This window comes from Pseudoliparis swirei, chromosome 5 (assembly GCF_029220125.1).
Source record: "Pseudoliparis swirei isolate HS2019 ecotype Mariana Trench chromosome 5, NWPU_hadal_v1, whole genome shotgun sequence".
Lineage (NCBI taxonomy): Eukaryota > Metazoa > Chordata > Actinopteri > Perciformes > Liparidae > Pseudoliparis > Pseudoliparis swirei.
The window spans coordinates 25375306-25402465 of record NC_079392.1 but is presented as its reverse complement, the minus strand read 5'-3'; the positions used below and the strand labels follow the sequence as shown (position 1 = coordinate 25402465).

General features: G+C 46.6%; 4 protein-coding genes across 9 annotated transcripts in view; 2 read left to right on the top strand and 2 right to left on the bottom strand.

Annotated features, from left to right (window-relative positions):
- suco (SUN domain containing ossification factor) overlaps positions 1 to 9484 on the bottom strand; it is a 29963-nt gene extending 20479 nt beyond the window's left edge. Inside the window, 1 exon segment of the mRNA XM_056415488.1 lies at positions 9256 to 9484. Coding sequence (XP_056271463.1) covers positions 9256 to 9308 — 53 coding nt within the window. The 5' untranslated portion in view covers positions 9309 to 9484.
- Positions 9485 to 11926: 2442 nt separating this feature from the next.
- Positions 11927 to 16020, top strand: tmed5 (transmembrane p24 trafficking protein 5). Its single transcript, XM_056415589.1, has 4 exons — positions 11927 to 12306; positions 12684 to 12781; positions 12905 to 13091; positions 13825 to 16020. The coding sequence occupies exons 1-4, from the start codon at positions 12118 to 12120 to the stop codon at positions 14041 to 14043; spliced, it is 693 nt and encodes a 230-aa protein (XP_056271564.1). The 5' UTR covers positions 11927 to 12117; the 3' UTR covers positions 14044 to 16020.
- A 1246-nt stretch (positions 16021 to 17266) lies between these two features.
- On the top strand, positions 17267 to 20875 carry pigc (phosphatidylinositol glycan anchor biosynthesis, class C). Of its 5 annotated transcripts, none has more exons than XM_056415575.1 (4): positions 17292 to 17343; positions 17434 to 17512; positions 18927 to 19158; positions 19243 to 20875. In XM_056415575.1, the coding sequence occupies exons 3-4, from the start codon at positions 18931 to 18933 to the stop codon at positions 19897 to 19899; spliced, it is 885 nt and encodes a 294-aa protein (XP_056271550.1). In that variant the 5' UTR covers positions 17292 to 17343; positions 17434 to 17512; positions 18927 to 18930; the 3' UTR covers positions 19900 to 20875. The 5 variants fall into 5 exon arrangements, with proteins under 5 accessions (XP_056271551.1, XP_056271550.1, XP_056271549.1 ...); XM_056415574.1 differs by having other exon boundaries at positions 17314 to 17343; positions 17400 to 17512; XM_056415576.1 differs by lacking the exon at positions 17434 to 17512 and having other exon boundaries at positions 17267 to 17343.
- Positions 20876 to 22448: 1573 nt separating this feature from the next.
- The window catches only part of dnm3a (dynamin 3a), a 21257-nt gene continuing 16545 nt past the window's right edge, over positions 22449 to 27160 (bottom strand). For both annotated transcript variants that reach the window (XM_056415505.1, XM_056415506.1), the window contains 5 exons: positions 26904 to 27009; positions 25686 to 25847; positions 24679 to 24902; positions 24459 to 24599; positions 22449 to 22765 (listed from right to left, as the gene is read on the bottom strand). In XM_056415505.1, coding sequence (XP_056271480.1) covers positions 22732 to 22765; positions 24459 to 24599; positions 24679 to 24902; positions 25686 to 25847; positions 26904 to 27009 — 667 coding nt within the window. In that variant the 3' untranslated portion in view covers positions 22449 to 22731. The remainder of the gene's footprint in view (positions 22766 to 24458; positions 24600 to 24678; positions 24903 to 25685; positions 25848 to 26903; positions 27010 to 27160) is intronic.

Here is a 27160-nt window from a genome sequence, read left to right as displayed (position 1 = left end):
CTCTACTTTAAATGTTCCCCTTCTTTTAAACTGTATTCATAGTCTTGTGATATTTGTGATGCACAAGTCGTATTCCTGCAAACACACTTATCAACGACGCGTCTCTGATCTCCATTATAATACAAATCTAAATGCCCCCGTATTCACCGAGCCTATGCAGAGACAAACTAATTCAACATTATTCAAGAACATAAAGAGCTCACAAATTCACACCTGACCACTTTTCCAGGAGAGATAACTACCGACTGTTGGCAAGAAGCCCATTGATACTTTTTTTTCAAAGCATCTTTACTATTCTTACGTTGCTGTTCAAGACCTCAGACGCCTCTTTTTGGAGAGACCTCCCTGAGGGACGTTCCACCTGAGAATGAATGTTTTCTCCGTCGAACACATTGCAGCATTGTGTGTGTGGTTGTGTGTGTGTGTGGTTGTGTGTGTGGTTGTGTGCATGTGTGTGGTTGTGTGTGTGCCGACTGGTGAGAGATGCCGTCTGACGTAATTGCGGGTTAGCTTAAAATATCAACCCACCGCAAAAAGGGAAGACAAAAGATAAAAGCGGTTGCTCGTATAAGGTCGGATTAAACCTGCTCTCGTTTGAGCCCGGTGCCAACGAGCAGATGTCACACGTTGGGTTCAAACACGACGCCATTGGTCACCGTCCAACTGTTGCCGTTAACGACTGAACCCTCTGGCTCCGGCCCAGCAGAACCACTCCGCCCGGTTTGGGTTCCTAAAGCCAGATAAACACAGGCTGGAGGAACCACCAAAGACCAAGCGCTCTCACAGTTCTCGGAAAGCTACTCCTGCCTCTCGGCTCTGTGTGTGTGTGTGTGTGTTAATCCTCCGACGTTTACACAGTAGTCAAGGATGTAGTGTGTGTGAATGAACAGACACGCCTCCATTTGGAGGCTCGGCTGTAGGCGAGTCGGCCGAGTCACCCGGAGGAGGGAAGGACTGCTGCGGAGGCGCTACGCTAACAGGCTAACAGCCAGCACATTTACACGAGGGCTGCAAGTAAATATTAATATAATAACCGATTCATCGGATGAAAAATATATAATGTAAACATTAATTTCCGACCTTTTGTTCAACGCTCGCCTCGCGCGTGTTTACTCGCCCGACTATTTGTGGTTCACGCGTCGGAGAGGGGGCGGGGCTTATCTCCGTTTCTTTACTCCGTGGAAACAGTTATCATCTCCTTCATCCAGCACACAACGAATCGAGAATGAAATTCGTCGCCAACTATTTTTATAATAAATTTTATCGATTCGTTGTTGCAGAATCTGGCTCCAGGAACTCCTGGTCGGGACGCGCTCATGTGATACGTCATTTGATAGAAGGAGCCACATTGCCCGTGTGTGCGAGTTATCGATAAATATTGTATAGATGTATATATATATAAATAAATATTGTATATATAAATAAATGTAAAAAATACATATATTATGAGTTTTTCTATTATATATATATATATTATATGTATAATATATATATAAAAATAATATATATATATATACACACACACACACATACAAACAGAAATTATATATATATATATAGATATATATATACACACACTATATATACATACATATAAACATTAACCGTGAACCTACTGTATGACTCCCTTTCTTTTTCCCTGAAATAAGGGGATCTTGCTTTCAGCCGGTGGGCTTGAGGAAAGTACATTTAATGGTATTGGTGAGACTTCATGCGCTGGCCTCATAAAGAAACACCCCGCTATCGGCTTTAGTACACAATCAGTGCGTTTACATGCAATCGAATTATTGGCTTAGTCGGACTGAAATCGAGTTATCCGTTTCATGTAAACACCTTAGTCGGACTATGTGCGGTCCGACTTCGGTCCGATTAACACCCCTGGATAGCTCGGTCCGATCCGGTTGATAATTCGACTCTCGCGGCATGTAACTCTGAATTCGATTCGGAACTGGACTTTGCGTCTTTGCGCATGCTCGAGATCCCGCTGCCCTACTCCCTCTCTCCCTCCCATGTCGTGACCCGGAAGTCGAAAGAGACGATAAGTTGTCACTGCCGGCAGCCTGGCCGGCAGAAAACAAACAAATTACCAGTCCCGCTGCTAACCATGTTGGTGCCCTAAGCATAACTCCTCATGATGCCCCCCTGAGATAGGGTCTGTGTGCGCGGATGTGTCGGCGCGCATCACGGCAGAGCGATGCGACCCGAGAAGTGTTAACGGGGGGGGGGGGCTGAGCGATTAAATATATCTCTTGTTCTGCCTGTTTTGTGATATACATGCCTAAAAGGCGCCTAATATTTCTAGACTGAAATAATATCGGCATTATAATTATTATAACTATGAGGATTTTTTTAGTTGCCTATTTTGTGGAGCCCCCTCAGGACTTGGTGCCCTACGCACATTATGGGAGCGGCGACGCTGCAAACAACGCTATGGAGCACACAAGAGCCACCACACATTTCTGGACCGAAGAGCAGACAGAATTTATGCTTCATGTATTGAAGGAGTTGAACATACTAAAGTTCATGGTTCTTTCTCGAAATGTTGATGTTGTTGGTTGTTGGTGGTGGTGGTGAAGAGGTCAAGCGGAAATGGCTGTATCACCACGAGTTGTAATGAAAACAGCGCCACCTATCGTATCGGATATGACATGCTTTCAGCCAATGATTCGAATTACTCACTGCCATGTATATTGGGATAACAGCGGATCCCCCAAAAGATAGCATAGTCCGACTAAAGCAAGATTCGAATGATACCATCATGTAAACTCACTGAATGATCTTTCCCCGTGCGCGTCAACAATGGCCAGGATCTCTCTCTGTACATTGCACTCAGCCTGGCCGAGAAAGGAGGAGGAGGAGGGAGGAGAAAAAAGAGGCACAAATTCACGTATTTGCTGCATACGAGCATCAACCTTTGGCAAAGAAAGAGAAATAGACCTCTCGGCTCGTCGTGACGACAAGGTAAACAGAGACGGAGAGGGGGAAGGGGAGAAGAGAAGAAGCCATAGCATGTTTAAAGAAGGGGGAACAGTGACCAGGCAGAAAACTAAATTACAATACATAAAAAAGAAGCAAAAGCAACCCCTGGTTTTAGTGTGATGAAGCTATTAAACCCTCAGAGCACAAACATAAATGTCGGTAGAGACGAGATCAGGAAGGTTTTCATACCGTAAATATTTTAGACTCCTAACGTTCAATTAAAATCTTGGTTAACTTGCATTGTTAATTGCTTGAGGAAATGCGCACGACCGCAAACGAGGAGCCGAGCGCTCCGTTGTTGAAGCACATGGTTTGACCCTTCCTCCTCCTCTTCTTGCACACATGGAACATCTCCACCTTTCAGACCCCCAGCAGCCACCCCCACCCTCACAGTGCGACTCAGTGCTGTTTCCCCTCTATCGTCGCCCCCGGCTACCGGCCTGCATGGAACTCACTGACTTTCAGATTCCTGGAAAAAAGTATGACGCAAGCGACGGGATCCTGGAAAGAAGAGCCTGCTGACCAGGAACCGAGGAGAGTCTCTTCAAATCTCGGAGAAATATGGAGAAAACAAGATCGACTCCAAAAAGAGCTGAACGATGTTTTTCGTGCGTAAGGAAGTAAGAGACGAGACGGCGTGACTGAAATAAGAGGATGCTCAACCCTTTACATCTGCTTTTCTGGTTCTATTTTAGGCTCAAGTTAGTTATCACAGAGACAACGCAGGCTAAGAAAAGTCTGACTTCTACTAACAGGGTTGTTACACATGTTGACCAATGCATTTCCAGGACTTTTCCATGACTTTAAACCAAATTTCCATGACCAAACTGAAATCTCGGTATAAACATGAACAATTTAGAACATTTTGCGTATTGAGAGCGTACGCCGACTTATATTTTGAGCGTCTTTCTTTAAAAATCATATTAATTATTTTAAACTCTGCGTAAATTATGTGATAACACATTTCCATGACTTTTCCAAAGCTTTTTTGATTTGTTTTTTCCATGACTTTTCCAGGCCTGGAAATGAGCATTTTAAAACTCCACGACTTTTCCAGGTTTTCCATGACCGTAGGAACCCTGAACTAATTATGACACCAGAATCCGGTTTGTTGCCAAGCGTCACACGCAAGGAACGACATCACCACCGGAAGAGAAAAGAACATTTGGGAGTCGTCGTTGCAGGAATCAAGAAGAAATCTACAAGAAAAAATACTGTACGAAATATGATATATATACACAAATTAAAATGAAAGAGCTGAAATGTTTTCAGACGCAAAAATTCTTTGATGAGCGATTACCGTAATCAATTTAGTAATTTTTTTCTCTCGAAATATTGTAATAAAATGTGTTATATATTCTGATTACAGCCCCTCGTACATATTTAACTATCAGACTAAATATGTGTGGGTTATTGGGACTTATTGGTTCTGTGACGGCCATTTTTTAATGATTTTTAAATGATCTGCAGATTAATCAATAATGAAAATAGGAGCCGTGATTGCAATCTGACCGCCCAGCCGTACCGCCATGTAGGGCGGGGGGGGGGGGGGGGGGGGCACATCACTGGAAGAAGAAGCTTGAGAGCCAGAGGCTCGGCACACCCAGCTTTACTTTTGTGATGTTAAAGAGCCGGCGGCGTACAGAGTCAACATACTGACGGGGGGGGGCATCATGGCCACTGGGCAGGAACAATGGTCTTCTCTCGGGGTGCCGGTCCAGCTCTGTCTCCTCGTATAAAACCAGAGCTGCCACGACAACAGAGAGACGGTCACCGAGCCGCCGGCCAGGGAAAGAGAAGTTTCCATCACAGTTCAGACTCGAGTCGGACAGACGGAGGACGTCGTATCGAGACGATCGTATTGCAATATAAATCGTACGATTCATCGTATTATTATTTCAATCATCAATTATCTATTTTTTAAAAGCTAAAGATAATGACATGCGTCGGTTTTTAGTTCCCAGCGAAGTCCTCATATTGATGATCGCACAGAAATACTAATAAATTCTATTTGACGTCATATATGATAAACAATAGAACAAATAACAAACCGACCGCCGATTAAGTTTTTTTTAAAGTGAATTCGGAACATGCAGAGAGAGTCATTATCTGCTGAGCTTTGTTTGACATCTGGGTCAAATGTCACGTTTGCTCCCACGAAAAAACCCGCTGGCTTCCAACGCCCTTGTTTTTTTTTAAAGGTTAATCAATGCTTTAAATTCCTGGGAAAAGTACCTCGTAATTTAAGAGGTGCGATATGCCGGCGCACCTCTACTCGGAGAGGATAACAACAGGAGCCAATCGGGTTACCCCGTAGTGACAAGCTGCGACAGGCAGGTGTAACTTTATGTAATCAATTGTATGTCTCCAAGGGTGGGATAGTCGTCTCGTCAAAGTCATGAAACTGTGCGCGGCGTGTCCGCGTGTCCGCGTTCACACGACCTGCCTGACTGGAGGCGGCATTAAGGCGGTTTCGACATCTGCAACACATTCATGATTAATTTTTTAATAATGTTCTTTTGTCAGACACAAACCTCTCTGAAAAGCACGTAACTCAGGAGTGGGAAATTATTATTTTATTTGAATTATTTGTATTTTATTATTTTCTATGCAATCTATTCATTATTATCCTTATTTCCCCTTTTCTTTTCTTGATGTTTGTTGTTCCGTGTGTGTCGTCCACTGTTCCTGAAGATCACGAGCACCGAGACATACGACGGAAAAATTGACAAAGAAATTGACTGGATGAAAAATAAGACATCGTTATGTTGTTGAAAACCAAATATAAAAAAATTAGATAATAATAATAAAAATAATCAATTTAATTTATGCTGATGGTGCAAATCACAGCAGCGACGCGGCATCGCAGCGCCATGAAAAAAAAATTCCCGAGCGAGGCGACGAGCTTTCGGGGGAGAGGCTTCGTGGCGAGATCGGTCCGCTTCCATTTCAGATCAGTTCAAACGACTTTCCAGGAACAGATGAAAGAAAACACACCCACAGGGACGTCTCAGTTTCACGGCTGTCATTAAAATGGACAAATGGTTTTGTGGATGTTGTCACTACAAAGCTACGCGTGGCCACAATCCAGTAAAAGAAGTGACGGTTTGGGAGTCATTAAATATATTTTTTTATATATTTCATTCATGCATGTTCAGGAGACGAGCGTTCCCTCGTGATGATGGGAATATTCAGGGAAGACAGCAGAAGCAGCTGATGAGTCACATGGGTTAAATGTTAGTTATCAGTTTCTGCTCCATTTAGTGCATCAAATCACTAAAAGGGCACAAAAAAACTAGTTGTTGGGGATGGCAACACAGCTTCTGTTGTTTTCTCTCAGCACTGATTACATAAGTCGTGGTGCCCACGTGGGCACGCCCCGCTCGTCTTTCCCAGCAGCGGCACCGGCCCACGGCGATGCGGATCTAGTTGCGCAACAGTTGCTCCCAAAAAAAAAAAAAAAAAAAGGGCCGAGGACATTTACAATGTGGTCACAGCGGAGAGAACGCATAGTTCCTTTAACGAGGGTCCCAGGTTCCTGTAGTTGCACAGTGCTCACACGGCCTTTGAGCAAGCTTTAGACACAGCTCACACACAAGGGCACGAATAATTAACCCTGTGCTTTCTCAACACATGTCAGTGTGTACGTGTTTATAGTGTGAAGGGATCACACACACTCACACTCTCTCACACACTCTCACACACTCACTCACTCACACACACACACACTCACTCTCTCACACACACACACACACACACACTAAAGAGCGCCTATAGACGGCTGCATCCTATAGATCTACGAGAGCAAACCGGTTGGTCGAGCTGAACCATTTGGTGTTGAGTTACTGGACTGGTGTCAACACATCCAGCACAAACATGAGAACACCTCGGTGGGTACGACGAGCAGCAAGAAGACACCCGGCGGCGCCCTCGAGCCCTCTCAACTACTTCAAAGTCGTTTAATTACACTGATGACTCATAAACTCGAGGCATAATAACTGAGTAACGCGGCAATCAGGCGAGTCAGCACCTTTTGAAGACGAAGACGCCCCAGCTGGACGGAGTTTATCTCCGTGAGAGCCAATTGCATTTCATAATAACGATAATCTTCAGACAGCTGTGAAACTAATGAGCTGATGACGCGGGGACAGAAGGAGGCGACGCTCGCTGCGGGTCAAACGCTACGATCACAAAGCCACCGGCGTCGCTCTCCCCTCTCGGGGTGCTTTGTGCAGAATAGAGAGTTAGCAGCAAAGCTGTTTGAGTGAAAGTTTCAACCGCGTGTTCCTGCAGAGAAGAACGCCGCCGCGCCGACGCCGGGGAGTTCAAAATTCCAAAAGTGTAACGTGTACGTGGAAGACCATCATTACCGAGGCTGGTAATGTGTGCATCCTCACACGGTACAAAGTACACACACACACACACACACACTTTCTCCAGTAAACACAGCGAGTTGCATGGCACACACACACACATTCTCTGCTGTGCCTTTAAGAAGAAAATTAAAGACCTCCAGCTGAGCAGATTTCATCTATCAAATAAAAAGCATGGAATCTGGAGGGTTATTGAAAAGCAGCAGGTGGGGGGAGAGGGGGGGGGCCGACAACAGAACGATGCCCTCTCACGGGCCTCGAGCCTCCCGACGCACAGAGACCCTTTTCTGCCTAAATTTCCAGCTGCCTTGGAAACCGTCGGATTACTGCAGGGACGGCATTCCCTGCTCCCGACGGTGACGAGCTGGCACAGAGGGGCGAGAAGCCGACAGCGGCGCGCTAGAAGAAAAGGGGTTTGCGTCGTCAACGAGGTTCGTGTTGCACGTGTTCTGTAATTTAAATGACCGGCTCCTCAGTCGGTTTCCCCGTTTCCATTCAGGAGGCGGAGCGCAGAGCGCTGCTGTGGTCCGACGCTCCCGGGTTGTTCCTTCTACTCGGTTCGCCTGCTATCGGAGGAATAGGCTCGCTAAATATTAGCTGAGCAACACCTGAACTCTTTTAAAATGATCTAAATCAAATCATAACATAAAGACAAACACTAAGAAGAGGAGCTTTTATTTCTCTCTTCAGTCCGACCAATTATTTAGACTCATTTTAAACTACTTTGCTTCTCTCTTGCAAATTCCATGAACCTACTACACCAGATTGCGTACCCTAAACAGTGTTATTTATGGATTACGTCCTGACGTAGATCTGATTCTTGTCACGCTCAATACATTATGGCCATTAAAGTTTGTTTACGATGCATTTTTTGTGTCAGATATTTGAACAAAAATCATCCGACCCTCTAAAAGAGATGAAAAGGTTCGCTCCTCCAGAGTCAACTGGATAAAGATGTTAGCCGGCCTGATAATCCCATTCCACAAAACCCCTGTGTATTATTGTTACCTGCTCCATGCACACACACATGATGTCCTATAAGCAAACTTATTTACATTATGCAAGATAATAATGGATCTGTTAAATCTGTAGAATGTTGCTCGTCACAGTTATGTAACCTATATCTATATGGGTTGATAAGTATTCCACTTTTAACCATTTATTAGGTCGGTTGATGATGCCAGCAGGAGAAAAAGCTTGATTGTTTTTCATTTCTTATCATTACAATAGTCATTTAGGTATAAATATGATATCCAAACTAAACTTAACAATCTAAATTCCTCAGTTTGAGATTGACTAGCTAATAAAGTGATATTTCCCAATTGGATAAGACCATTAATTAATACATAACCCACTGGTAAAATAATAGTTACAATGAGTACCATTATAAATGTCAAAGAAAAAGCAGTTTGGCATTTTCATAATGTCTTAGTTGTTGTTTTTAAAACGTTGTTTTAAAACGTTATTTACGTTGGTAGGGAGATAAGTGACATTATCATCCACAGCCCGTGTTCACTGGTTTGAGGTTCGCTAGCTTGTGCTGCTATTCAACAGCTGGCTAGCTAGCCCACTTCAAAACATCATTTTTAAATGAATGAAACGAACAACACAATTTATCAACCAGCCGTGTCAAGTCCAGCCCAACTAAACTAATATAAACACGCTAACGCTCCTCGCGGCAGAGTAACTGGCCGGTAGCGCTCGCTGTGTACCGGAGGAGTCATGTCACTGAACGCCGATGACAGGCGGCTGGAATGCGGCAAAAAGACACCTCGCGAAGCGGCGCCACGGAGCCGGGGAGGTCGTCGCTAAACGCCGGTTCTCCCATCAACCGACTGGCATCGGTCTCGCGTGTGGTTCTGGAGGTTTCGTGAAGATGGAGACACGTCGGGGTTTAGCTTACCAGCACAGGAGAGCTACAATGAGGCACACCAACACAACGCGCAGCCTCTTCATTATCTTCCCGCGGGGACCAACATCCTCGCTCTTTGGGGGGGGGGGGGGGGGTTCTAGTCTCTCACGGCGACACAAGACGCCGAAGACACTCTTGTTTGTGTCGCGTTGATTACAAATGAACCAACCACTGTCTTCTGCGGCTAAAACCTACACTTAACGTAGGCTGTTTCTTTACATTGTGCGGCACGTTTGTCCGCTTCTTGCTCTGCTTGAACAGCAACTGCTGTTGAGGAGGCGTCCGTCTCTCAGTATGTTCAACTCCTGCTCCCGGTCTGACCAATCAGATCACAGCTGTGGATTGGCCGACCAATCATAGGTGTGTTCAGCCCCTCCCCGTCTGACTAATCACATCGCAGCTTTGGATTTTTTGACCAATCACAAGTGTGTTCAACCCCCTGCTCCGTGTTTGACCAATCAAATCGCAGATGTGGATACGTCGACCAATCATAGGAGACGTAGCAACCCCGGGTCAGAGAAAACGCCCCCCCCCCTGGGACTGAGGATGAGCGAGTGACTGTGGAGCTGGAACCGAACCCGTCACCTATATCTTGATAAGTAAACCACTAAAACACGCAATATTGAAATGGTATTGCTCAAACGTCTGATGTCAAACGTTGAAATACAGATGACTAACTCGGAAACCTTTGGTTTGGTAAATGACAACACATGTGGAGGTCCAAATAACTTCACGAGGTCTGCAGTGAGGAAAGTGAACATCGTGTACTTTCCCCCCTGAGCACTTTCATGGAGTACATACATGTATGTTTAAGACCACCTCGAACAAAGTAACATTCGTTGTTAAGCGTCGATTGTAATGGAGCTAAATTATATTATCTATATCATTTATTTATTATATCATAAATCACATTGATCATCATTGATCAATGTGATTTTCATGTTTTATTGAATGAGTCAGAAACTGTAGCTGGAAATCCATAGATCATTCAAATTGAAAACGTAAATAAATTGGAATTATGTATACAATATATATTAATAAGTTAGGTCATATTGAACCCCAAAAGACCTAATCTATGTGTATTTATATATTGTCAATCCACTCTTTTTCTATAAATGTGTAAATTGTATTGGTAAATCACAATTTGTTATTAAAACAAACAGTGTAATTTCTGAATACACCATCTACAGTAGTGTCTTCTGTGTATCCCATTGTACTGTGTACATAAGAGGGTTGACGAGCACTACATATCCCAAAATGCAGTTCGAGAAGCTAGCGAAAAATATGCCTCCGCTGTCTAATATATTTTAAATTATACATATATATCATATTAATCAGAGTAACGCATAACAAAACGGTGAATATATCTTGACATTGTTTTACGCGAGAATTAAAATGAGGATTTGTTCTAATTCTTTTTAAACAGGCGGGGTTCTGAGGTTCAGACAGCTGTCAGTACAAAAAGTGAGTTTCCAACAGAAGTGTAGTTTTTTCTTCTTCTTCTTCTTTTTAAACAGGCGGGGTCCTGAGGTTCAGACAGCCGTCAGTACTAAAAGTGAGTTTCCACAGAAGTGTAGTTTTTTTCTTCTTCTTCTTTTTAAACAGGCGGGGTCCTGAGGTTCAGGCAGTCTTCAGTACTAAAAGTGAGTTTCCACCGAAGTGTAGTTTTTCTTCTTCTTCTTTTTAATCAGGCGGGGTCCTGAGGTTCAGACAGCCGTCAGTACTAAAAGTGAGTTTCCACAGAAGTGTAGTTTTTTCTTCTTCTCCTTTTTAATCAGGCGGGGTCCTGTGGTTCAGACAGTCTTCAGTACTAAAGGTGAGTTTCCACCGAAGTGTAGTTTTTTTCTTCTTCTTTTTAAACAGGCGGGGTCCTGAGGTTCAGACAGCCGTCAGTACTAAAAGTGAGTTTCCACCGAAGTGTAGTTTTCTTCTTCTTCTTCTTTTTAAACAGGCGGGGTCCTGAGGTTCAGACAGCCGTCAGTACTAAAAGTGAGTTTCCACATCAGTGTAGTTTCTTCTTCTTTTTAATCAGGCGGGGTCCTGAGGTTCAGACAGCCGTCAGTACTAAAAGTGAGTTTCCACATCAGTGTAGTTTCTTCTTCTTTTTAATCAGGCGGGGTCCTGAGGTCCAGGCAGCCGTCAGTACTAAAAGTGAGTTTCCACATCAGTGTAGTTTCTTCTTCTTTTTAATCAGGCGGGGTCCTGAGGTTCAGACAGCCGTCAGTACTAAAAGTGAGTTTCCACAGAAGTGTAGTTTTTTCTTCTTCTCCTTTTTAATCAGGCGGGGTCCTGTGGTTCAGACAGTCTTCAGTACTAAAGGTGAGTTTCCACCGAAGTGTAGTTTTTTTCTTCTTCTTTTTAAACAGGCGGGGTCCTGAGGTTCAGACAGCCGTCAGTACTAAAAGTGAGTTTCCACCGAAGTGTAGTTTTCTTCTTCTTCTTCTTTTTAAACAGGCGGGGTCCTGAGGTTCAGACAGCCGTCAGTACTAAAAGTGAGTTTCCACATCAGTGTAGTTTCTTCTTCTTTTTAATCAGGCGGGGTCCTGAGGTCCAGACAGCCGTCAGTACTAAAAGTGAGTTTCCACATCAGTGTAGTTTCTTCTTCTTTTTAATCAGGCGGGGTCCTGAGGTCCAGGCAGCCGTCAGTACTAAAAGTGAGTTTCCACATCAGTGTAGTTTCTTCTTCTTTTTAATCAGGCGGGGTCCTGAGGTCCAGGCAGCCGTCAGTACTAAAAGTGAGTTTCCAACAGAAGAGAAGTTTTTTTTAGCCAGTTCTTGAAGCCGCTCGCGTAACCGAGCCGTTAGCTGCCGTGACACCGCGCCGCGGCTCTGTTTGCGGACCGTTGAGCCGCCATGGAGGTCGTCCGCGCGCTCGTGTGCCTCCTGTCCGTGTTCGCCGCCCTCGTCTCGGAGAGGTTCGTGGTGCTGGCGTCCTTCTCCCAGTCGCTGGACAGCGACTTCACGTTCACGCTGCCCGCCGGGCGCAAGGAGTGCTTCTACCAGACCATGAAGAGAGACGCGTCGCTGGAGCTCGAGTACCAGGTGATTTATTATTCTGGGGTTGACGTTTAAACGTCTCCAAACTACCTGTCTGCCTCCTCCGTGATGACGCACCGTAAAGTTATTTAGTTTTGTTTTGCATGTTGTTGTTCCCATTCATTTAAATACGTTTATGTTAAATGCATATTTGTTTTCCTATTGAGCTGTAGAGAAAAACCCCTCGAGTAAACCTGTTATGCAAGTCAGAGCAACTGACAGCTGAGTGGGCGACTTTCTGGTGGCTGTAGAAGTGACTGTCAGGGAGTTGCTCTCTCACACCCACGCCTTTTTTAAATGTGTGTCATAGTGTCTTAACCTGGTGGACAAAATGTGTCCAGACCCATTGTCTCTCTCTCTCTAATGTTGTCTCTCATCCGCAGGTGTTGGATGGCGCAGGTCTCGATGTGGATTTCCTCATCACCGCTCCCTCTGGCCAGGTGGTGTTCAGCGACTACCACAAGTCGGACGGCGTGCACACGTGAGTTGGCAGCGCATTCCTGTAGTGCTTTTTAAAAAGGGCAGAAAACATGTCCGACGATAGAAACATCGCCCGTCCGGAGTTGACACCGGTTTGACCCCCCCCCCCCACCACCACCACCAGCGTCGTCGACACCGAGGACGGAGACTACATGTTCTGCTTCGACAACACGTTCAGCGCCCTCTCCGAGAAGCTCGTCTTCTTCGAGCTGATCCTGGACAACATGGAGAAGGACGAGGAGGAGGCGGAGGACTGGAAGGAGTACGTGCAGGGAACGGACGTGCTGGACATGAAGATGGAGGACATCATGGTGAGCGGGGGGGGGGGGGGGTCCCAGTGTTTCATTCTCATAGGGCATTTCAGAGGATGAGCTCGAGGGGGGGGGGGGGGGGGGCAAAAGTCCAGGGGGTCGTCGCTTTCACCTCGTTTGTTTTCTCCGGTCTTCCTATTGCGCAATTATTTTATTTAGAACTGACCAAATAACGCAGAATATGTTCTTCACAATGATGTGTGAGCAGCAACAACGGCTCATAAAAGCTAAAAGCAAACCCACCAGGGGCACAGGAGGAGGAGGAGGAGGGGGCGGGTGGGGGGGCGACCATTGTACAAGAGAACTTGTGACCGTGTCACGAGAATGTCCTGACCTCTCTGATTGGCTGAGGGCAGCCGATGGTCTCCCCTTGCGCCGCCCCGTCGCCAGCAGCAATCTGAAACTGGGTGAGAAGTCTCATGAGCTCCACTGACTCACCGGCAGGAGATGCGTCTCCCAGCTGTGCAGGAACTAGTTTATTTATTTATTTTTTTCTCCCATGGAAGACGGATCACACCTGACCTGTTTACAAACTCCGTACGGCCCTTTTCAGAGCTGTGACCCTCATGTTGATCCCTCTGCAGTGCATTTAGGGAGTTGATCGTTTTCATAACGTCGGCGGCCTTCTCCTCCGATGGCGATTGGTTTAGCATTTCTTTCCCTCTATCGTGGGACCGGGCGTGTCAATCTGACCCGTGTCTCTCTCTCTCTCTCTCTCCCCCCCCCCCCCCAGGACACCATCAACAACGTGAAGGCTCGGCTGGTCAAGAGCGTTCACATCCAGACGGTGCTGCGGGCATTCGAGGCTCGCGACCGCAACGTCCAGGAGAGCAACTTCGAACGGGTCAACTTCTGGTCCGTGGTCAACGTCGTGGTCCTGATGGTGATCTCGGGGGTCCAGGTGTACCTGGTCCGCTCGCTGTTTGACGATAAGAGGAGGATTCGTACATAACGCCACACACAGAAACTAACACACGCCCTCGGATACATTTCTATTTTTCTTCCCGCAGATCTTGTGACTTTATCATAAGATGTCATTAACACACAAACGGACATTTTGACATTGTTGACCACAACGTGCGCCTCTGTTGTTGCTACGGGAACAACTTGTGACATCACCTCCTCTTCTCAAACTCTCTCTGAGAACCAGTCCAAACTCCTCCTCCACTTTCACCGACTCTCAGGAACCGAGAAGGACGTTTGTGAGGTTTTTTACTAGCCGAGCCTCGAGTTACTGGGCCAGTGGCCAAATGCAACAACAACAACAACAAACGCAACAACAACGTCCTCTTTTCTTTGGACATATCTCTTTTTTTAGCTAAACTAGATGAAGAAATGATAGTGTCTGAAGAATTCTGCATCTCTGCCAAATAAGAGTGGGAAGTGCAATCAGTCAGCGAGTATTCCCCTTTTTTAAACGACTTCCACTCATATGTAGCTTTGTGTGTTTACTGTGGCGACTCGTATTTAGAGGTCTTTTGAAGGACGTCGGTCCTCTAGAAACTCGGTCCCACCTTCCTGTTCACGCCAATACTGGAGGAGGAAAGGAATCGAGGCGTCTCCTCGGGCCTACTGCTCTCCTCCGTGGAGCCTCGGTGTCTGCTTACAACTTCGCGGCCGCGTCTATTCGTGTCTCGCCGACGGCTGGAAGGTCGAGTCGCTTCACCTCTGGAGCCGCGGGGCGACGTCCTGAGCCCCATTTTGCATCCCGTTGAGGACAATCTGTTAGTTCTGACGCGAGTGAAGGAGCTGCTCAAGATGTTTTTATATCCTTTTTGTTTTCTTGTGGGTTTTTTTCGGGATGCCGGGAGGTTTTGGTTCATGTTTCGTGTCACGGCGCTCCGCGGGTCGCGCCTCGGCTCCTCGCCGCCCCGCTGGAAGCTGCATGTCGCCGTCTTCTTCTGACTTTGCCCTCCTGTGAGATAAAGAGCCCACGTGAGTTCATGTCTGAGGCGACACGACAGGCAACAAATAGTGTTTTTGTTTTTTAATGCACTGGTTAAATGAGATTTTGGGCTTTTTTTGCTTCCATAACAAAATGGTCTTTCAAAATGGTGGAAAGAAAACATCCAAAATACATGTTTTATTTTACTACTTGGTCTGGGGAAGTTTCATGTTAGTTTTTTTGTTTTCTATTTACCCAAAATGTTTTTAAAATGTAATTTGACAAAATATATATATATATATCTCTTCAAAAAAGCCGTTCTTTGTAAATTTAGTTTTTTAAAGACTAAACCATAAATCTCCACTACAGAGACTCTTACATCCAGCAAACTTTACACTGTCATCCCTCTCAATAACCTGAAGGTTTTTACAGAAGTTTGTTTATAGATCATTTATACAACATTATAGGACTGACAGTATTTTCTCATTTATGGCGTAATGCAGTCTGTAAAAACTTGAATTTTGAACCTGGCTTTATTCAAAGAGACTGCCTTATTTGCATATTTTTTGTAAACTATTCTACATCACGAGTTGCCTTAATGTCAATGTTTAATGGTGGTATCGATTGCGTTGTATACGTCCCACCTGTAGCGGCTTTGTATTGTAGTGCTGTCAAACCAAACTTTGAGACGATGAAGTTTGTTCCTGAATAACGATGAAGCTCTTTGGTTTTAAGAAACCGCCCTCAGTTAAAGTTCTCACGGCCGTCGTGGTGGGATCCAGTGTTCATTTTAGTTTATGTTGGGATCCTATAAGTGACGGATTCATTTTAAAGCTGTTCGACAAAAATAAAGACATATTTTTTAAATATTTCTATGTTACTGAGTACGGATTGTTAAATATTCTGAAGTGTCCGTCATTGTAAAGTTGCGTTTCCTTTTCTTTTTGACTTCCCTAACGGTGCCACGAGGGGGAGGGGAGGGGTAATGTGATATTTATTCAACTGTAGTTGCAAATGTGTATAAATTAAAACGATCCTCCATTCTTTGGGACTCCTGTGTGTTCCTTCTCCTTTGACGTGTTTGGACCTGGAGACCTGGACCTGGTCTCAAACTGTTGGTGCGGGTACCTGTTCTGGGAGCGCTCGGCCGCCGGGTCGATCCGGCTGCATCGGGGAGCGCAGAGCCGTGACCACGAGACACAAGCTCAGTCCGGAGCCGGGGCTTCTGGGAACCCCGAGGGAGTCGAGCCCCGAGCCGATCCGCCACTAGAATCAAACACGGGTCCGTGAAGTGAGAGGACGCCGACCCAAAGCGTGGGACAAAGGAGAAGAAAAGCACTTTGTGTTGACTTTACCGAGGAGGAGGGTGGTGGTGGAGCCTTTCGGCTGCTGCGTTTACCGGCTGTCGGGGCACCGGGGACGCCGCCGCTAGAGAGACGGGAGGTTACCGGTGAATATCCCGACATGCGACACGGTGACAGAATGAAGAAAATAAACTGACATGTTGAGCAATAAAAGGAAGCGGCTCGTCTCCGGGAACTCTACAAGTTCCACGTGGACAGGAGGGGATGTTTTTACCCATTATCTACAGTTTATTTGCAATTCTGAAAACAATTTCTGAAACTCGGGCCTTCTCTAAACACACACAACAAAAACACAAGATCTTACATTCTTTGCAAACTTATTTCCACTGATCCAGAATCGTGCACTTATTTTAATTTGCATGCTGTAAATACAGACAAATATGCAGTGTGTTTATTCTCAGTACACCTTGAAAGAAAACTTTATCACAGTAAAATGCACGTAAATTACTTTCTCCAAAACGTTTATATAATGAAGCAGAATCCATCTTGCCTGATTGTTTACTATCTTTTACATCTGGACTTCAACTATCAGAAACTACATTTATTAATAATAATAATTTGCATAAGGGTGTAACTTGTTTTGTTTTTTTCTTATTATTTTTCAACTGTATTCAATGTTTTTGTATGTCTTTTTGTCGTATTTATGTCCCCGTATTTCAGGTGTACCCAATCAAAGGTTTTGATTGATTGATTGATTGACGTGTTTTAAAGTGACACAAACATTCTTGCATTCCGAGAATAAGAACATATAAGTTAGGTTACCTTGCTGCGGGCTCGTGGTTCGTGTCTGCGGGGAACGGGCCTCGGATGTCTATCACTGACAGCTGGTCGAAGGAAAAAGAAGAAAGACAACGTCACCAGTTGGTCACCTCCTGTCTTTGAACGAGCCCGCCAGCAGGGGGCGCTGTGGGCTCTCCGATGAAGTGATTCACTTCCGGTAAAATGACAGGAGCTGTTTGTAGCATCGGCGCCGAATAAAAAATAATTATACCATCGCGAGAAGGTGAGACAATTATTATTACTATTAAACATTGCTTGGGAGATGCATTGTGACGTCAGGCTTGTCTGGTTGTTTTTATTCGTCGCGTGAAAGCCGGAAGTGGCTTCACAGTTTCGACCGTTGGAAACCCAGTTGGGACCGGAGCTGCTCACCGGGCCGCGAACGCAACACGGTGGGATTCAAAGACACTGAGAACAATAAGAGAAGCTGGTACTGACCCGAGAGACATTCACGACACGGCGGAGAGGCCACTAGTGTGGAAGATAACGTTAAAAAAAATATTTAACAAATAAACTGGCACAAACTAGTTCAAAGAGTCTTTGTCCGTAAAGCTGATTTACGTGTTTGGTAAAATAATCGTTAATGTTGGCATCGAAATTACACCTGCTGATGTTACTCACAAGGTACAACAACATGTTACCAGAGTCATAGCCCCCCCCCCCTAGTTCTCCTCGTGCTTTACAAGTATTTATAAAATAATTATATATATATATATATTCCTTTTTAAATTGTCAGTTGTGGTAATCAGTGCATATCTATAAAAAAAGGTTTAATAATTCAAGTTGTGAGTTTTCATTTTCAAAATCAAGCGGCTTAATTAAAGGTTTATACAAGATATTAAGCGTCCCAATTCTTACTCGCATATGTGTGTGTGTGTGTTCTCATGTGTGTGTGTTCATGTGTGTGTGGGTGGTCATGTGTGTGTGTGTGTTCTCATGTGCGTGTGTGTGTGTTTATGTTTGTGTGTGTGTGCGTGTGTTCTCTTGTGTGTGTGTGTGTTCTCATGTGTGTGTGTGTGTTCATGTGTGTGTGTTCTCATGTGTGTGTGTTCTCTTATGTGTGTGTGTGTGTGTGTGTGTTCTCATGTGTGTGTGTGTGTTCATGTGCGTGTGTGTGTGTGTTCATGTTTGTGTGGGTGTGTGTGTTCTCTTATGTGTGTGTGTTCTCATGTGTGTGTGTGTGTTCTCATGTGCATGTGTGTGTTCATGTTTGTGTGTGTGTGTTCTCGTGTGTGTGTGTGTTCTCATGTGTGTGTGTGTGTGTTCTCATGTGTGTGTGTGTGTTCTCATGCGTGTGTGTGTGTGTTCTCATGTGTGTGTGTGTTCATGTTTGTGTGTGTGTGTTCTCTTATGTGTGTGTGTTCTCATGTGTGTGTGTGTGTTCTCTTATGTGTGTGTGTGTGTTCTCATGTGTGTGTGTGTGTTCTCTTATGTGTGTGTGTGTGTTCTCGTGTGTGTGTGTGTTCTCTTATGTGTGTGTGTTCTCATGTGTGTGTGTGTGTGTGTGTTCTCTTATGTGTGTGTGTGTTCTCATGTGTGTGTGTGTGTGTTCTCTTATGTGTGTGTGTGTGTTCTCGTGTGTGTGTGTGTTCTCTTATGTGTGTGTGTTCTCATGTGTGTGTGTGTGTGTGTTCTCTTATGTGTGTGTGTGTTCTCATGTGTGTGTGTGTGTATTCTCTTGTGTGTGTGTGTTCTCATGTGTGTGTGTGTGTGTTCTCGTGTGTGTGTGTGTGTTCTCTTGTGTGTGTGTGTGTTCTCATGTGTGTGTGTGTGTTCTCATGTGTGTGTGTGTGTGTGTGTGTTCAGGGCGATGGGACCAGACGGGGCCCCGGCTCCGGCCGTGCCCTGGCGCAAGGTGCTGTGGGAGCGCCAGCCGTTCCCGGACAACTACGTGGACCGGCGGTTCCTGGGGGAGCTGCGGCGGAACGAGGGCGTCCGTCGGTACCGGTACTGGGCCGTGGTGCGGGAGGCGGGCTTCGTCGGCGAGCAGCTGTCCTGCGTGGCCATCTTCATCACCCTGTGGCTCTACATGGAGCAGGTAAGGCCCCCGAGCACACGGAGTCCTCTTCTTTCTTTGTGTGTGTGTGTGTGTGTAATTAGTCCGCTGCCCCCCCCCCTTTAGGGTCTGCTGTCCCCCGAGACCCTGTTGTGGACCTGCCTGGCCGGCGCCCTGCTGGGCTACGGGCTACACCAGGCCCTGCCGCCCCCGGTCGACTCCGGCTGCGACCGCCGCACCCGGCTGGCCGACTTGCAGAGCGCCACCATCTTCCTCTCCTTCACCTTCGGCTTCTCTCCGGTCCTGAAGACGCTGACGGAGTCGGTGAGCACCGACACGGTGCACGCCATGTCCGCCGCCATGCTGCTGGCCCACCTGGCGTCCTTCCCGTACGCCCGGCCCTCGCCGCCCGGCAGCCTGTCCCTGAACGCGGCGCTGTTCGCCTCGGTGTGCTTGGCGTCGCGGTTGCCCGGGGCGCTGCACACCTTCGCCATGGTGACCTGCGCCCTGCTGGTGTTCGCCCTGTGGCCCTGCCTGCTGCAGAGGCTGAGGGCCGACGCCCCCGGGCGGTTCGCCGGGGTGTGCGCGGGCGTGTGCGTGGCGGGCGTGGTCGGCCTGGGGTCCCGGTGGCCGGGGGGCGCCGCGCTCCTGGCCCTCGCCCTGGGGAGCGTCACGCTGCTCTGCCCGCTGCTGCTGCTGCGGCTGCAGAGGCACAAGGACAACATCCAGGGGCCCTGGGACGAGGCCGAGATCCAGGAGGAGCTCAGCCTCTTCGGGAACTGACGGGCCGAGGAGGAGGAGGAGGAGGAGGAGCAGGAGCTTCGCCTGGATCCATTTACCCGAAACTCCTTCAGGACTTCTTCTTCTTCTCTTGATGTTCAATGTTCTGCCGTCGGCGTCATACCTCTTGACCTCTGAATGTATTAACGCGTTTTAACCGGACCGGTCCGATGCACCCGTTTGATATATGAGGACGTTTTTAATAATCTGTGAGATTTGTTCTGGTTGTGTACCGTATGTTGTTAAAATGAAACATTCAGACAGTTTGAATTATTAATTTTTTAAAGGGTTTTGTAATAAAGAAAAGTTTGGCCCCGCTGCGAGTTATTAGACAAAATAGTTGAGGATTACCAGACGGTCGTTTCTACTCCAGTGGTATTAAATGTATTTTCAGAAGTACATGACGCATTAATTTGAAATGTTTTCATGTGTTAATTAACCCAACACCTCCTTTGTAATAATAATGTATATAACATAAGATAACTTCTGAGATGCTTAGTAAAACTAGCTACCTTATTTTCTATATAAAGATATAAAAATCATGAACGGTGTCTTACATCAAAGTATTCACTTTAATTTTAATATGTGTGCTTTTAGATTGACTTGGATTGTTTATATATTTTATAACTTGTAAATGCTCAAAATATTCAGATTTGAACATTATGCATTTATAAAGTTTGGAAGTAATTAATTCGTTTTAATCGCTATTTGTGTTGCATTATTTATTTGCTTCTTGTAACTGCTATAATAATTATTATTTAAGTAACCGTGGACTGTATTCTCTTGAATAAAACGTGCCTTTTTTTTCGAGGGGGACCGCCGGCCATTGTTTCACTTCCGGGGGTGTGCGCGCATCCGGGCCAGTGACGTCACAGGGCGGTTGAATAAAAACGCCTGTTGCGATCGTCGCCAAGCAACTTCTCATATTAACGATTCAAATGTTTCTATAAACTAAAAAATGTTTTCACCTCAACTGTAACTTCTGCTTTCTTATTTTATTTCTAAGAAACGCATGTTGTGAAATAAGTTATTAGTGGATACCAGGAGAAACGCACGTGCGGGAGCAGCGGTGTGTGTGTGTGTGTGTGTGTGTGTGTAGCCGCTAGGTGTCGTACCTTCACCTCTCCTTTCCCGGGCTTGGCGCGAGCTCCGTCCGCGTGCCTCGCGGTCGTGTTTGAATTCTGCGGTGGCGCCATGAAGATGAAGCTCGACTTTAACAGAGTTCAATCGACCTCCCTCTTCTTCTTCCTCTTCTTCTTCCTCTTCCTCAAGGAACCGCGCTTGCAGGAGCGAGTGGGGGCGCGCGCCGTAGTTAAATGCGCGTCCCCGGCTGCACGGTTGCAAATATTTAAAAGAAATCATATTTAGATTTATTTGTTTAAATCTCGAATCTTAATTTTTTTATTTTTTATAAGATTTTTAATAATTTAGTTTATTTAAATAATATTTTATTTAACAGGGGCCCATATACACAAACATGTCAGGGAGCGCTAGAAGCCAAAAGAACTCCACCAATTACCCCAACAAACACATATATGCAAACTATATATATAGAAACACATATTTACCTATATATTAACTCATATTTTACATTTTTTTAAACTTGCTGTAAATAATAAAGTAATAATAATTATATGTAAAAAATAAAAAATCCAACTTCAGATTCATCTGCTATAGTCAAGATAAATAGATATACATTTTTACATGAGGGCCCTGATGTATGTGTGTACATGCATGATGTGTGTGTGTATGTACATGCATGTGTGTGTGTACATGCATGATGTAAGTGTGTGTGTACATGCATGATGTGTGTGTGTATGTACATGTGTGTGTGTACATGCATGATGTAAGTGTGTACATGCATGATGTATGTGTGTGTACATGCATGATGTATGTGTATGTACATGCATGATGTATGTGTGTGTGTGTATATGCATGATGTATGTGTGTGTATGTACATGCATGATGTGTGCGTGTACATGCATGATGTATGTGTGTACATGCATGATGTGTGTGTATGTACATGCATGATGTATGTGTGTACATGCATGATGTAAGTGTGTATGTACATGCATGATGTATGTGTGTACATGCATGATGTATGTGTGTACATGCATGATGTATGTGTGTGTACATGCATGATGTATGTGTATGTACATGCATGATGTATGTGTATGTACATGCATGATTAAGTGTGTGTGTACATGCATGATGTATGTGTGTACATGCATGATGTAAGTGTGTGTACATGCATGATGTATGTGTATGTACATGCATGATGTATGTGTGTACATGCATGATGTATGTGTGTGTACATGCATGATGTACGTGTGTGTGTACATGCATGATGTATGTGTGTGTGTGTACATGCATGATGTATGTGTGTGTGTACATGCATGATGTATGTGTGTGTGTACATGCATGATGTATGTTTGTGTATATGCTAAACTAATTGTATATTCCACAGAAACTTGTATAAACTACACAATAAGTGTCCGAGTGTTTTCTGTCTGCCACATGAAGCCTGAACTCACGAGAAGCCAGGATACACGTTAAAATATAAAACCGGTTTATTCATAAAACAGTGAAAATGTGAATTCTCTTATAGTAAAATAACTCGAGGTCGTATTTACACAAAGTTCGTTGAGGGAAAGTCGGCGGACGGTCGAGGACATTCCACCTTTTACAGCCAAAGATATTATGTACAAAACAGACTCAGACAGAAGCTCCCGGAGGGGTCGTGTGCTCCAGCTGGACGACACATCACACCGGTCAGGGGGCCGCGGCTGGGAGGACCGCCGGGGCTGATGGGTAACGGAGTTCAGGGCGGACGGTCTACTTCACGTTGGGGATCGCTGGAGGATGCCTCCTGGAGAGAGAGGAGAACATTAATACGACACTCACAGAGGAACGAGGGAGGCTGAAGGACAGGGTTCATACCCATGTTGACCAATGGATTACCATGACCTTTCCATGACCTTTCCATGACCAAACATGATGTGAAATCTCGGTGTATACATGAATGAGACAATAATTTGATTAAAAGAATAAATATTGAGATAAATGTTTATTCTTAATCAAACGGTGTAAATGAACATATGAATATAACAAATTTCCACGACTTTAACCAAACTTTTGGGATTTTATTTTTTTTCAAGGACTTTTCGAACCATTTTTAATGACCGTAAGAATCCTGGAAGGAGATGCAATAGTTTGCATGATGGACAGAGCTGGAATTAAGATTGTAATATCCACCTCTCCTCCATCTTTCATTGTTCTATTAACGTCTGATCTCTCATCGTCATAATATATGAAATTACGCAGCAGCTGGAGTTCAGCTGTGAGTAAAACACCGAAATAAAAGAGATAAATATGAGCATTTCAGCTTCATATGTCATTTCATCACTAAATTAATTATAAAATAAAACTGTACGTCTCCATTGCATCGTTCTGAGGGGTAACCGTGTGTAAAATACATAAAATTAACACATTTAAAAGTTTATTTCTAGTTGTTGACCCCAGGATTAGAGGCGAGTCAAGATGTGAAAACTTGCAAAAAACATGGAGAATTATGTAGATGAGTTTTGGCGGAGAGAGAGAGGAAAAAAAGGGGGATAAGGGCGATAAATAATGGTTATTAGAGATTCCCCAAATGTTGGGGCGGCGTCACGAGTCCACAGGACACGTTGTTTTCATTGTTGCCGTCAGGCCACACGGTGTTGCGCAATAGGCGAGCTTCGGTGTGTCTTCACAGTCGTAAGAAACAAAAGGAACTGCATGTCTGAGAGAGAGAGAGACAGAGAGAGAGAGAGAGAGAGGGAGAGAGAGAGAGAGAGAGAGAGAGAGAGAGAGAGAGAGAGAGAGAGAGAGAGAGAGAGAGAGAGAGAGAGAGAGAGAGAGAGAGAGAGAGAGAGAGAGAGAGAGAGAGAGAGAGAGGGAGAGAGAGAGAGAGAGAGAGAGAGAGAGAGAGAGAGAGAGGAGAGAGAGAGAGAGAGAGAGAGAGAGAGAGACAGAGAGAGAGAGAGAGAGAGACAGAGAGAGAGAGAGAGAGAGAGGGAGAGAGAGAGCGGGAAAGAACCTAAAGAACCATCGGAGAGCGCAGAGGAAACGAGGAGGGGGGAAAAAAAGAAGAGAAACCGGCCAAAAAAGCGAGGGAGGAACCAGTGAAAGAGGAGAAGTGAATGTACCAGAGGAAGAATTAGGAGGAGGTTGAGTGAGGGGAAGGTGGGGGGGTAACGGGTATTGCATGAGGGGAAACTGATGTGGTGGTGGGAGTGGGAGGAGGAGGGGGGAGGGGCAATAAAACAAAATGCATGCTAGAGCTGGAAAAAAGAGGAAAAAAGGGGGGATTGAAGGACGAAGAGCGGGGTGATGAAGACTCCGCCTGTTGTCTCTGGCTGCGCCGAGTCCGTCTGCTGATGGGAAACAGAAGACCACAAACACATTCTTCCAGCAGACCCCCACCCAGCTCCAGTATCAGCCCTCTGCCCCCCCGATGCACAGGCCTGATTGTTCCTGTGTGTGTGTGTGTGTGTGTGTGTCGTGTTGATGTAACCGGTCACCTGGGCACACCGGGCGGAGCGCGGTGCGGCCGGCTGGCGAGCCGCTGGAGGCCGGCGTGAGCGGCGGGCGCCGCCCGGGGGGCAGAAGGGGCGTGGCCTCGAGCCCCCGGCGTGGTCGCGGGCGTCTCAGGGGGCGTCGTGCTGCAGGGGGGGGGGGAGAAGGTTCAGTGACGGGGTGGGGGGGGGGTGCTCTGGTCCGGCGGCGGTCGGTTCCGCTCACCTGGACGGCCGGATCCAGGACGAGTCCACGGGCGGGGGCAGCGGGGTGGTGCAGGTGGAGGTGGAGAACGTGGCGACCACGGCGAGGGCCTCCTTCAGGGCGGCGTGCGTGCGCAGCACCTCCTCCCGGCGCCGCTGCCGCTCCGGTGACTCATCCATCAGCGCCGAGCGTTCTCCCAGAGCGTAGAGCCGGGCCAGCAGCTCGGAGCTAATGAACTCCTTCACCTACAGAGGGGGATCGTTAACAGCTGGGCCGGCTCACAGCGTGCGCTCCGGAGGGGGATCCGGGACTCTTAAAGGGACAGTACACCCCCCCCCCCCTAGAAATCCTGGAAAGAAACTCGGAGCGTTATCGATCGTTCCACGTCGGTCTGGTGTTCGCTGTGGAGCGACGTGTTGCTCTCCAATAGAAATGAGACTAAACGGGAAATCAGCCGCCCAAAAAAAACACGTGTGGAAGAACTCGATGTTTCTTTCCAGAAAATCCTGAACCGGTTCCTCGAGGTCGTCCACACACCCTGCTGTGAGCAGCTTGATCCATTAACTCTTGTTGAAAGGAAAGAAATTCATACATAAAACTGCTCACAGCTGTGGATCGACAAGCAGGTCAATGAAAAATATGTATTGTGGATTTTATTTGGGGTGAACTGTTCCTTTAAGAAAGGGACTTTCCCCTGAAAAAAGGACTTTTCCAAGTCCGTGGAATAAAGAAATAGTGTTTTCAAATGGTGCAATACAGATTCTAATGGCCACAGTGTGGAAGGAGCAGGGTTGCTGCTGGGCTGTGGACGTTTTCTACCCGGCAACTCAGCGGTCAGCAGTCTTGCAATAAAATGAGGCTTTCTGAATCTGGTTCTCAGAAGCCAAAATCAACACAAAATGAAAGTTTTGGTCGGCAACGACACGGTCGTCAGTGTTTTTCTTAAATTTATTTCGACCCTCTCCTCAGTCCTTGATAATATGAACTATTCTTTAAAGTGAAGGAATGAAGGTGAGTGAAGGTCGTACGCCGTTGACCATGAGGTGCATGACGGTCTTGGGCATCAGGTCCCTGAAGGTCTTGTAGATGATGCTCATGTAGGAGTCCACCAGGCTGCGGATGGTCTCCACCTGGCGCTCCAGCTGGGGGTCCGTGAAGTACTCGGGGGCCCCGTTCCCCCGCCCGTCCACCTGGGCGACACACACACACACACACACACACACAACAATGGAGCTGGGTGAGCGGCTCTGCTCCCATTGGACTTTTTTATGAAATTATTATTTTTGTTGAACAAAGCGAGGTCACGCGGCCGCTCATGTGAACGCGCGGCGATGGCGACGGCTCTCGTGCGTCTCGGTATCTCGCCGACCGCGAGAAGAAGCCGAGGGAGGGAGAGGGAGAGCAGAATGGAGGGAACGCAAGAGAGAGAGCGAGAGAGAGGGAGGTGGGCAGAAGAAAGAGAAGGGGAGCAGGGCGAGGAACTGCTGATTAGAAACAGACGAGAACACACACACACACACACACACACACACACTCACTCACTCACACACACACATGTTGTAGTGACATCATGGGTTGAGAATGCCGCGCCGAGGAGCCAACGACAGAGCGGGATGGAAGGGGCGGGAGGCTGGACGCGCTTTTCTTTTTTTCTTTCTTTCTTTCTTTTTTTGCGCGCTTTGGCAGCGGAGGAGAAGAAAAGGGGGAACGTGGAGAGGAGGGCGAGGGGGCTACGGCCAGAGTCAGCGAGTGCACCGAGTGCGAGAACAACGGTTTTAAGGTGCGGACAGGTGCAGCCTGTGGACAGGGTCGGGGTCAGTGGGGGTCAGTTAGGGTCAGTCGGGGTCAGTGGGGGTCAGTTAGGATCAGTCGGGGTCAGCGGGGGTCAGTTAGGGTCAGTCGGGGTCAGCGGGGGTTAGTCGGGGTCAGTCGGGGTCAGTCTGGGTCAGTGGGGGTCAGTCGGGGTCAGCGGGGTCAGTGGGAGTCGGTGGGGGTCAGTCGGGGTCAGTCTGGGTCAGTCAGGGTCAGTCGGGGTCAGTCTGGGTCAGTGGGGGTCAGTCGGGGTCAGTCTGGGTCAGTGGGGGTCAGTCGGGGTCAGCGGGGTCAGTGGGAGTCGGTGGGGGTCAGTCGGGGTCAGTCTGGGTCAGTCAGGGTCAGTCGGGGTCAGTCTGGGTCAGTGGGGGTCAGTCGGGGTCAGTGGGAGTCGGTGGGGGTCAGTCGGGGTCAGTCAGGGTCCTGACGGTGACCTTCTCGGGGTAGACTCCGGCCTGCAGCAGCGACGCCTTCCAGCTGTCCAGCTCCTCCGGGGAGCAGCAGGCCAGCTCCAGGCTCCTGTAGTCCTTATACACATTCCTGCAAATTAAAAAATGCTTTTACATTTTTTTGTCAGATGTCGTTTGTGGCCAGTAAAATAAAAAAATTAAAAAGACCTCTATCCACAATACAGAGGCGGCTGCCTCCAGGAATTACACACCAGCGTGTTTCACCAGTGGAACTATTGGTG